At 52.7% G+C, this 11,609-nt stretch overlaps 1 protein-coding gene across 1 annotated transcript; it reads left to right on the top strand.

The window, feature by feature from the left end:
* The first annotated feature begins 1,021 nt into the window (after positions 1–1,021).
* On the top strand, positions 1,022–4,425 carry LOC105490825 (interleukin-9 receptor-like). The gene has a single exon (XM_071070562.1). The coding sequence runs from the start codon at positions 2,188–2,190 to the stop codon at positions 2,752–2,754; it is 567 nt and encodes a 188-aa protein (XP_070926663.1). The 5' UTR covers positions 1,022–2,187; the 3' UTR covers positions 2,755–4,425.
* The last annotated feature ends 7,184 nt before the right edge of the window (positions 4,426–11,609 follow it).

The following is an 11,609-nucleotide window of genomic DNA, read 5'->3' on the forward strand; positions in this document are numbered from 1 at the left end:
TTCTGAATCCACCATTGGCGCTCACGCTGTAAAGGACACCTGCCTCAGTATAAATCAGTTCTGTGAGGCTGTTAGGCAAGGAGGCCCAGTTGGGTCCTACCCTGAGAGTGGGTTGGAATGTGATGAGACGGGAGAGAGGCAGTGGCAGGGACAAGGTGGGCGGGCCTCCTGCTGATGGAAGGAAGCTCAGCCTCTGCAGTGACCTCAGGCCACCTCAGGCCACCTGGCTCCCCACAGGCCTCTGACTGGCCTCTGCTGGCCTCAGGTGAAGAGAACCTTCTACCAGAACGTGTCCTCTCCAGTGGTGTTCTTCTAGCCCCTCTACAGTGTGCACAATGGGAACTTCCAGGTGTGTGTAGAGACCACGGCAGGGCGTCGGGGGCAGGTGTTCCCCAGAGCTCTGGCCTGCCCGGGATGTTGGCTTTCATGAGGGTTGGCAGCCAGTATGCGAGCCTTGTCAGTGCTTGGAGCCTTTTTTGTATGTTCAGTGTATTTCAATCTATATGCTGTGTCTCAAATGGGGAAAAACTAGCTTTATTCTCCATTACTGATTTCTTTTTGTTCTCATGTCTCCAGTTCCACTGTTGATGGAAAAATGTAAATTTCTCATGACTTATCTCTGTCCCCTCTGGTTTGCGGCTGTCTGCACCCACCATGTGCCTCACCTCCTCCTTCTGCAAACGTGTCTGTCCTGTGGCTGTGGGGAAGGGTCTGTGGTGTGTGCACTGCCCTCGGGGCTCTCACTGCCTCTGGGCTCCTGCTCTGCCTGGTCCCCTGGTCCTCGCAGATTTCATGCTGGCACCACAGCTGAGGAGTGGGCTCTGCACTTCCCCCTCTGTGGCCCTGTTGGGCCCCCACAGCCCAAGAATCAGTGAGCAACTTGGGGGTTGCATCAGGCCCTCCCCTCCCTGCTGGGCTGGTGGTTCATGCCGCCTGAGTGGGAAGAGGGGGAAACGGAGGAGGGGGGTGGGAGGAGGACGGGGGTGGGAGGAGGAGGTGGGAGGAGGGGGATGGGAGGAGGGGGAAACGGAGGGCTCCAGTGAGTGGTCTCTGGTTTTTCCCCTCAGACTCCTCACTTTGGACAAAGGACAAGAAGCAGTGAGGGCCCCTCCCTGGGGTCTGGGCCAAGCTGACCTCTCTTCCCCAGGATCTTCCCTCCCTGTGCCCTAGGGCATCCCTGGGCCCTGTGCGGCAAGGATGTCCCCTCCACACCACGGCTCCAGCTTACTGTGCAGAAAAATCCTTTTGTCTCTCAGTGAGGAGCCTAGTTTTCAAGATTTTTGTCCAAATATTCAATTTGAACCATAAACCGGGCACCTGGCTCTTGGCAGAGTCCCCCTCTTTCCCCAGGGTGGTAGGTGTGACTGTTAAGAGCATGGGCAGCTGAGTACAAGGCTGGGCAGGACACAGATTGTGATTGTCCCTGGCCTGTCATCCTGTTGCAGGCACCAGCCCTTCCCTAGAGAACAAGGGCACCTGCCAGGGGTTATTTAGACCCTCTGGTGGGCATCTGGTGCCATAGGTTGGTCTCCAGGGAGCAGTGCAGTGATGGAGGGTGTGGTATGTGTGGTGCATGGGATGGAGGCTCCTGGTCCCACCAAGGGAACAGCTTCCTTTTGGAGGCGGGGGCCTCCTGTGACCCCACAGGAAGATCCAGGTCTGCCAGCCTTAGTCCAGTGATTTGAAAGTCACCAGTCCTGACAGCAACTCATGTATGTGTCTGTGTGTCTGTGTGTCTGTGTGTCTGTGCGTGTGTGTGTCTGTGTGTCTGTGTGTGTGTGTGTGTCTGTGTGTGTGTGTGTGTGTGTGTGTGTGTTGGGAATGCCCAGTCTCTGTAGCTGCTGAAAGGACTTGAGACTCATGCCATCAGGAGTTGGCTCTGTCCTGGGCAGATGTCACCATCTGTACCTTGGTTCGGGGTGCTGTGAGCACCAGGCCCTGTGCTGGCAGAGCGGTGAGGAGCCTGAAGGGACTCGGGGTCCCATGATGAGGCTGGGCTGGCACATGGAGGAAAGACAGAATGTCCAAGCCACAGGCGCTCCTTGGCCTCTGGGTGTGGACCTCAGAAGAGCTTCCTGGAGGAGGAGGGAGGCTGGGCTTGCCAGAAAGGAGGCAGCTGCTCCCAGGATGAGTTCTGAACATGCTGCCTGAGCCTTTCCCTCCTCCCGCACTCTGTTCCGGACTTGGATGGGGGCCCACAGGGCTGGTGTGCTGCTGACCCGGGACTGTGCTGCTGGCACACCACGAGGAGCCTCGGAGCCCTGCGTCCAGGAGGCCACTGCACTGCTCACCTGTGGCCCATCGGGTCCTTGGAAATCTGTGGTCCTGGAGGAGGAGCAGGAGGGCACTGGGACCTGCCTCCCGGGGAACCTGAGCTCAGAGAATGTGCTGCCAGCAGGGTGTGCGGAGTGGAGGGCTCAGCCGCTTGCCTGTCTGCCACCGGAGGACTGGGCCCCCACGTCCCCCACCAGGCCAGCTCCCCCAGACTCAGAGGGCAACAGTAACAGCAGTGACTACTGTGCCTTGAGCTGCTACAGGGGATGCCACCCCTCAGCCCTCCCAGGTAACATGCAGAGCCCTGGGCCCATCCCAGCCCTGGCCTGTGGCCTTTTGTGTGACCATCAGGGCTCGGAGGCCCAGCAAGGAGGTGCCTGGGTGCTGGCTGGTCACTGCCAGAGGCCCGGGCTGCATGAGGACCTCCAGGGCACGTTGCTCCCTTCCGTCCTCAGCAAGGCTCTGTCCTGGACGTTCTAGGTCCCTGACTTGCCAGAAGCATCATGTCCATTTTGGGAAAGTGGACTTAAGTCTCTGGAACCCTTGTCTGGGACTGAACCTCCTAAGATCGGGTCCCTAGTAGTGGTCGGAGGTCCTGTCTGGATGGAGGCTCGGGGGCAGCTTCAGGGAGGAAGGAACCCTCTGCTCAGTGCCTGTGGGGAGGAACCTCTACCCTCAGCATCCTGCCCACAGGTTCCTTCACTGTCCCTTTGCTTTATCCCTGGCCTCTGAGGGGTGTGGTCTCTCAGCTGTTCCGTCCTCATCCCCTTAAAGGGCCAGCCAGGGCCCAGTAGACACAGGTAAGGCACCATGACCACCTGGTGTAACCTCTCTGTGCCTTCCTGAGGCACCTTTCTAGAGATTAAAAGGGGCTTAATGCCTCTTCCAAAGTGTTGATGGCTGGGAGGAGGGGCCAGAGGAGGTGTGAGGGGTGATGTTTGGCCAGCCCTGGGCTTTCTGGGCTCTAGGGACAGCACGGTGGAGGCTCAATGACAGTTTTGGGGACAGCAGGGTGGAGGCTCAGGGGCAGCTCCAGGGACAGCAGGGTGGAGGCTCAGGGGCAGTTTCGGGACAGCAGGGTGGAGGCTCAGGGACAGTTTCGGGACAGCAGGGTGGAGGCTCAGGGACAGTTCCTGGGAGGCTAGCACCCTCGTTCCTCCTTGTCCTCATCCTCCCATCGGCTCCAGGAAACTGAGAACTGAGGTTGGAGCTCCCAGACAGTCAGTGCTGGAAGTGACCATCCAGCAGTGATGGTGGCCTGTGAAGGGTCTTGCTTCTGTCCTCAGCCTCTCATGGGGTGGGCTTGGGGAGGAGCTGTGGTCTGGAGAGAGCAGCAGATGGAGCAGAATGTGCCTGCATTTGTTTCCTGGGGCTGTCGTAACAAAGTGCCAGAAAATGGGTAGCTTAGAACCACGGAGATTTGTTGTCTCACAGTTCCAAAGTTCGGAAGTCGGAAATAAAGATGCTGGCAGTGTTCCCGACTACATGTTCTTAGGCTCCCATGAAACAGAAGTTGATACGAGGCCAAGCAAGTTTCCCAGATGGGCTTTATTAAGTCTTATGCCCCTAAAGGTTGTCCAGGAGGAAGGATTCTTGGCTGGCTCCCCAAGGGGAGTGCATTGTGGTGTCTTAAGGAGGGTGACATGCCTGATTTATGAGTTAGGTGAGTGTCATTACATGTATGGGGTGGAGTGAAGGGTGCTCAGATGCAGGGAAGAATCGCGCTGACACAAGCTGTGTGATTGGAAAATAGCAGAAAAGCCCATACCTGGGTGGGGACTTCAGTGTTATAACGAGGCCAGGCGTAGGGATCCGTCATTCTCCTGGCCTTGTGCACAAGCGGGTGATCGAGTCAATCCCCTTGAGTAAGACTTATGGCGGGATGCTGCTTATCTTAGTTTATTTCAGACAGTGGCAAGGTCTGGCCAGCGAGTATGGCACCTGCAGCCAGTATGGTGCTGCAAGGTCTGGGGGTCAGCGGGCACATATGGAACAACGCATTAGTGGGGGTGGGCCGAGTCCCATTTCTACTCTGTCTCAGCAGGGCCATGCTCCCTCTGAAGGCACTAGGGAAGGATCTGTTTCTGGTCTCTCTTTAGCTGCTGTTAGTTTCTTGGCTTGTGACAGCAAACCTCCAATTTTTTTTTTTTTTTTTTTAAAGCGTCTTGGTCTGTCGCCCAGGCTGAAGTTCAGTGGCGTGATCTCAGCTCTCTGCAACCTCTGCCTCCCCAGTTCAAGTGATCCTCCTGCCTCCACCTCCCAAGTAGCTGGGATTACAGGCGCGAGTCACCATGCCCAGCTAATTTTTGTGTTTTTAGTAGATACAAGATTTTACCACGTTGGCCAGGCTGGTCTCAAATTCCTGGCCTCAAGTGATTGCCTGCTTCCCCTTCCCAAAGTGCTGAAATTACAGACGTGAGCCACTGCACCCGGGCATGTCATCTGTATATATTTTTTGGTGAGGTGACTTTATATTTTAATTGGGTTGTTTTTCTTTTTGTTATTAGAATTTCTTTGTATATTTTGCACACAAGTCTTTTTTCAGGTTTGTTTTGTAAATATTTTCTCTCAGTCTACGACTTGTTTTTTGATTCTCTTAAGATACTTCACAGAGTAGTCATTTTAAATTTTAATAAAGTCCACATTATCATTTTTTTCTTTTATGAACTGGCTTTTGGTATTGTATCTAAAGACTCATCACAAATCCAAAGTCAAGTGGATTGTCCTCTGTAACTTTTACAATTTTATATTTGAAAATTTAAGTCTACAGACTATATCTTCAGTGATTTTTTTGGGGTGAGCTACAAAGTTTCTGTCTACATTCATTTTTTTCCCTATGGTTTCTGATTGGTCTGTCACCGTCTGTGGAACAGACTTTTCTTTCCCATTGAATATTTTTGCCCGTTTGACAAAAGCAGTTGACAGTATTTATTTGGGTCTTTTGGGTTCTGTATTCTATTCTGTTTATCTATTTGTCCGTTCCTTCACCAATATCACTCTCTTCATTACTTTAGCTTTTGTGGTAAAGCTAACAGTAATGAGTGTACTGCTCCTAAACAAGGAATATCTGAGTTTATTTATATACTTTTTATTCTTCCCAACCATGATCCAAGGTTTTCTGAATGCATATTTGGATTGTATTTGGATTGGAATGTATTTTGTTAAATCTATACTTAAAAAATTCAATTTTGAGGGTGCTATTGTAAGTGGCATTTTTTTTTTTTTAAATTTCAAGTTCAAATTAGTCCTATACATTATTGCTGATAGAAAGAAAATCAGGCAGTGCATGGTGGCTCATGCCTGTAATCCTAGCACTTTGGGAGGCTGAGTTGGGACAATCATTTGAGCTTGGGAGTTCTAGACCAGCCTGGGCAATATAATGAGACCCAACCCTGCCAATAAAAAATAAAATTAAATTAAAAATTAAAATAAATAAATACAAGAAAATCAGGTGGGGCTGGGCACAGTGGTTCACACCTGTAATCCCAGTGCTTTGGGAGGCTGAGGTTGGAGAATCTCTTGAACACAGGAGCTGGAAGCTGAGTCCAGGAGCCGTGATTACACCACTGCACTCAAGTCTGGGTAACAGAATGAGACCCTGTCTCTTAAAAAGAATACAAATAAAATAAATTGAGTTTTGTCTACTGGTCATCTTCTTTTTCTTTTCTTTTCTTTTTTTTTTCTGAGATGGAGTCTTGTTCTGTTGCGCAGGCTGGAATGCAGTGGCACAATCTCAGCTCACTACAACCTCCGCCTCCCGAGTTCAAGCGATTCTCCTGCCTCAGCCGCCCGAGTAGCTGAGACTACAGGCGCCCGCCATCACGCCTGCTTGTTTTTGTATTTTTAGTAGAGACAAGGGTTCACCATGTTGGCCAGGCTGGTCTCGAACTCCTGACCTCAAGTGATCCGCCCGCCTCAGCCTCCCAAAGTGCTGGAATTACAGGCGTGAACTGGTCATTTTCTTTTATTACTAGCTCATTGCGTTCCGGTCAAGGCACGGGATGGCCGGCTGGATTTCAGTTGAAATTCCCAAAATCTCAGCCTGGAAAAATCCAGAGGGTGATTTTCAGAGATTCTCCAGAGCTGCCGCGAGGGGGCGCCCGGCCCTGCCAGACCCGGAGCGCCGCGCGCGCGAACCGAGTCCGAACCTCACGGCGGCGTCCTGGGGCGTCCACAGTGAGGACGGAGTTTCCTTTCCTCAAGACCCACCCAGGAGGGGCCGCGGCTTCGGGACACCTGGGGCCGCTTCCTCTGTGAGGAGACGCTGCTGCAGCTCTGGAACACCTGGGACCGCCGAGGAGAAGGTGAGAAAACGGCTTCCTGTCCCCGCTGTGAGTGCAGCGGAGCGAGCGCGGCCGCATTTCCCGTGTACCCCGACCTCACTTTGTACAAGCGTCCCTTCGTGCAGGCTTGGGCGGGTCACCCGCAGCGCTGGCCAAGATGCCGCTTAGGGATGCGAGCTTGTTTCTGGAGGGAGACCCTAGTACCGGGAGAAGAGGAGGAACGGGGAGACGCCGTTGGGCTGTCGGGCGGTCGGGAGTTTGGGGATTGGCAGGCGCCACAGCCTGAGGAGGAAACAGACGCCCTCTCATCAGTGCTCGGTTTTTGTGTGTGTGTGTGTGTTTTTGAGACGGAGTTTCGCTCTTGTTGCCCAGGCTGGAGTGCAATGGCGCGATCTCGGCTCACTGCAACCTCTGCCTCCCGGGGTCCAGCTATTCTACCGCCTCAGCCTCCCGAGTAGCTGGAATTACAGGGAACCGCCACCATGCCCAGTTAATTTTTTTCTATTTTTTAGTAGAGACGGGTTTCACCATGTTGGCCAGTCTGGTCTCGAACTCCTGACCTCAGGCAATCCACCTGCCTTAGCCTCCCAGAGTGCTGGGATTACAGGCGTGAGCCACCTCTCCTGGCCAGTGCTCGGTGTTTTAAGGCTCATTTGTTAACGTAGTGGACACAACACAGGAAAATGGAAAAGTAGCACATTATCATGCTCACGCCACTGCACTCCAGTCTGGGCGCCAAAGCGAGACTCTGTCTCTTAAAAAGAAAAGAAAGAAAATAAATTGAGTTTTGTCTACTGGCCATCTTCTTTTTTCTTTTTCTTTCTTCCTTTTTTTTTTTTTTTGAGACAGAGTCTTGCCCTGCCGCCCAGGCTGAAGTGTAGTGGTGCGATCTTGGCTCACTGCAACCTCCGCTTCCCGGGTTCAAGCGATTCTCCTGCCTCGGCCTCCTGAGTAGCCAGGATTACAGGCGCTCACCACCACATCCAGCTAATTTTTGTATTTTTAGTGGAGATAGGGTTTCCTCATGTGGGCCAGGCTGGTCTCGAACTCCTGACCTCAGTTGATCCACCCGCCTCTGCCTCCCAAAGTTCTGGGGTTACAGGCGTGAGCCACCACAACCTGCCTTTTTTTTTATTTTTATTTTTTGAGACGGAGTCAAGACCTTGGCTCACTGTAAGCTCCGCCTCTCGGGTTCACGCCATTCTCCTCCCTCAGCCTGCAGGGTAGCTGGGACTACTGGCGCCCGCCACCATGCCCAGCTAATTTTTTTTGTATTTTTAGTAGAGACGGGGTTTCACCGTGTTAGCCAGGATGGTCTCGATCTTCTGACCTCGTGATCCACCCGTCTCAGCCTCCCAAAGTGCTGGGATTACAGGCGTGATTGTTTTGTTTTAAGAGAGAAGGTCTTACTCTGTCACCAGGCTGTAGTGCAGTGGCGTGATCACAGCTCACTGCAGCCTCAGCCTCCTGTGCTCCAGCAATCCTCCGACTTCAGCCTCCCAAGTAGTTAGGAGTATAGGCACCAGCCACCATGCACAGCTAATTTAAAAAAAATTTCTTGGACAGGCACCATGGCTCACACCTGTCATCCCAGCACTTTGTGAAGCCTTGGCACGTGGGGATCACCTGAGATCAGAAGTTCGAGACCAGCCTGTTAAACATGGCGAAACCCGGTCTCTACTAAAAATATAGAAATTAGGTGTGCATGGTGGCACGTGCCTGTAATCCCAGCTACTCGGGAGGCTGCGGCAGGAGAATCGTTTGAACCTGGAAGGTGGAGGTTGCAGTGAGCCTAGATCGTGCCATTGCACTCCAGCCTGGGCAATAAGAGCAAAAAACTGTCTCCAAAAAAAAAAAATTCCCACGCCTGGGATTACAGGTGTGAGCCACTGCACGTAGCCTGGGGTCTCTTTCTCCTTTTCTCTTTTCCTTTTCTTTTCTCCTTCCTTTTTCTTTTTCTTTCTTTTCTTTTTTCTTTCTTTTTTTTTTTTTTTTTTTGATACTGAGTCTTGCTGTGTCGCCAGGCTTGTGTGCGCTGGCGCAAACTCAGCTCACTGCAACCTCTGCCTCCCGGGTTCAAGGGATTCTCCTGCCTCAGCCTCCAGAATAGATGGGACTACAGGCGTGTGCCACCACACCCAGATAAGTTTTGTATTTTTAGTAGAGATGGGCTTTCACCATGTTGGCCAGAATGGGCTCGATTTCCTGACCTCAAGTGATCTGCCCACCTCGGCCTCCCAGAGTGCTGGGATTACAGGCGTGAACTGGCCAACTTCTTTGTTTGGTATCTCCATGCATTTGGGTCAAGACACGGGATGGTGGTCTCCATTTCAGTTGAAATTTCCAAAATCAGGGCCTGGAAAAATCCGGGCGCTGATTTTCAGAGATTCCCCAGAGCTGACGCGACGGGGCGCCTGGCCCTGCGAACCGCGTCTGATCCGCATGGCGGCGTCTTGAGGCGTCCATTGTGAGGACAGAGCTTCCTCTCAGGACCCACCCAGGAGGGGCCGCGGCGGCTTCGGGAGACCTGGGGACACCTGGGTTTGCGTCCGCGGTGAGGACAGGGAGACGCTGCTGCAGCTCTGGGACACCTGGGACTGCCCAGGCGAAGGAAAAGGCCTCCCGCCCCCGCTTTGAGTGCAGCGGAGCGAGAGCGGCCACGTTTCTGGTCGGGCCGTTTGTACCCAGACCTCACTTTGTACGAGCGTCCCTTCTTGGAGGCTTGGGTGGCTTACCCCCAGCGCAGGCCAAGATGTGAGTTACAGATGCGAGCTTGTTTCTGGGCAGAGACCCTGGTACCCAGAGAACGGCACCAGGGGGAACGCGGAGACGCCGTCAGGCGGTCGGGAGGTTGGGAGGCTGGGGACTGGCAGGCGCCACAGCCTGAGACTGGGGAAACAGGCGCCCCTGGATCAGTGCTTGGTGTTTTTTTTTTGTTGTTGTTTGTTTGTTTAATGGGAGTTTCGCTCTTGTTGCCCAGGCTGGAGTGCAATGGCGTGAACTCGGCTCACTGCAACCTCCACCTGTCGTGTTCAAGCGATTCTCCTGCGTCAGCCTCCTGATTAGCTGGGAATACAAGTGTGCGCCACGACGCCCTGCTAATTTTTTTGTACTTTTAGTAGAGACAGGGGTTTCACCATATTGGCCAGGTTGGTCTCGAACTCCTGACCTCAAGTGATCCTCCCGCCTCGGCTTCCCAAAGCGCTGGGATTACAGGCGTGAACTAGTCATCATCTTTGCTTGCTATCTGGAAAAATTCAGGCGCTGATTTTCAGAGATGCTCCAGAGTTGCCGCGAGGGGGCGCCCAGCCCTGCCAAACCCGGAGCGCTGCACGCCTGAACCGTGACCGATCCGCACGGCGGCTTCCTGGGGCATCCACTGTGAAGACGAAGCTTTCTCTCCTCAGGACCTAACCAGGAGGGGCCGCGGCTTCAGGACACTTGGGGGCACCTCGGGTCACGTCCGCAGTGAGGAGAGGGAGATGCTGCTGCAGCTCCAGGACACCTGGGGCCACCAAGGCAAAAGTGAAGAAAAGGCTTCCTGCCCCACTGTGAGTACAGCGGAGCGGGCGTGCCCGCGTTTCCCTTCGGGCTGTTTGTATCCGGACTTCACTTTGAACTAGCGTCCCTTCATGGAGGCTTGAGCGGGTCACCCGCAGCGCAGGCCAAGATGCCGGTTACTAATGCGCGTTTGTTTCTTGAGAGAGACCCTGGTACCAGGAGAAGAGGAGGAACACCGAGGTGGGGACTGGCAGGCGCCACAGCCTGAGGCCGAGGAAACAGGCGCCCCTGATCAGTGCTCGTGTTTTTTGTTGCTGCTGCTGTTGTTGTTTTGAGACGGAGTTTCACTCTTGTTTCCGAGGCTGGAGTGCAGTGGTGCGATCTCTGCTCACTGCAACCTCCGCCTCCTGGGTTCAAGCGATTCTCCTGCCTCAGCCCCCGCCAGTAGCTGGGATTACTGGCATGTGCCTCCACGCCTGGCTAATTTTGTATTTTTAGTAGAGGTGGGGTTTCTCTTATGTTGGTCAGGCTGGTCTTGAACTCCCAACCTCATCAGGTGATCCACCCACCTCGGCCACCAAAAGTGCTGGGATTACAGGCGTGAGCCACTTCGCCTGGCCAGTGCTCGGTGTTTTAAAGTTTATTTGGTAACATAGTGGAAAGAACACAGGAAAATGGAAAAGTAGGCACATTATCATGCTCACGCCACTGCACTCTAGCCTAGGCAACAGAGCGAGACCTTGTCTCAAAAAGGAAAAACAAATGTGTGCGTCTAATGGAAGTGAAGTCCTCAACAACAGTTTTTCTTTTGTTGAGAAAGTCTGTTTAATTTGCAGTATATTTGTAATGGTACATAAAATGACATCTGTTTTATAAACATTCTCATCCTAAGTTAGTTGACATGTATTAACTATATCAAGCTTTGACATTATACCATAAAATTAATTGAAGAAAGTCACTACTCTTTTTTTTTTCCTTGACCTTGACCATTTTAAATAAACTCAGATTTCATTAGGGTTACTTTATACTGAGCTGTAAACCCATATGGCCCTGCGGTGTCTTTTCTTATCTTTTTTCTTTTTTTCATTTGTTTTTGGAGTCTTGCTCTGTCCCCAGGCTGGAGTGCAGTGGCGCGATTTCAGCTCCCTGTAACCTCCACCTCCTGGGTTGAAGCAATTATCCGTCTCAGCCTCCCCAATAGCTGGGATTACAGGCACCTGCCACAAAGCCCAGCTAATTTTTTTGTGTTTTTAGTAGAGATGGGGTTTCACCATCTTGGCCAGGCTGGTCTTGAACTTCTGACCTTGTGATCCACCTGCCTTGGCCTCCCAAAGTGTTGGAATTACACGCATGAGCCACTGAGCCAAGCCTCTTTTCTTTTTCTGACAAGGAGTCTCACTTTGTTGCCCAGGCTGGACTGCAGTGGTGTGATCTCAGCTCACTGCAACCTCCACCTCCCGGGTTCAAGCACTTCTCCTGCATCAGCGTCCTGAGTAGCTGGGATTACAGGCCTGCATTACCATGCCAGGCTAATTTTGTATTTTTAGTAGA

Source organism: Macaca nemestrina, chromosome 9 (genome assembly GCF_043159975.1).
Source record: "Macaca nemestrina isolate mMacNem1 chromosome 9, mMacNem.hap1, whole genome shotgun sequence".
NCBI classification, from domain to species: domain Eukaryota; kingdom Metazoa; phylum Chordata; class Mammalia; order Primates; family Cercopithecidae; genus Macaca; species Macaca nemestrina.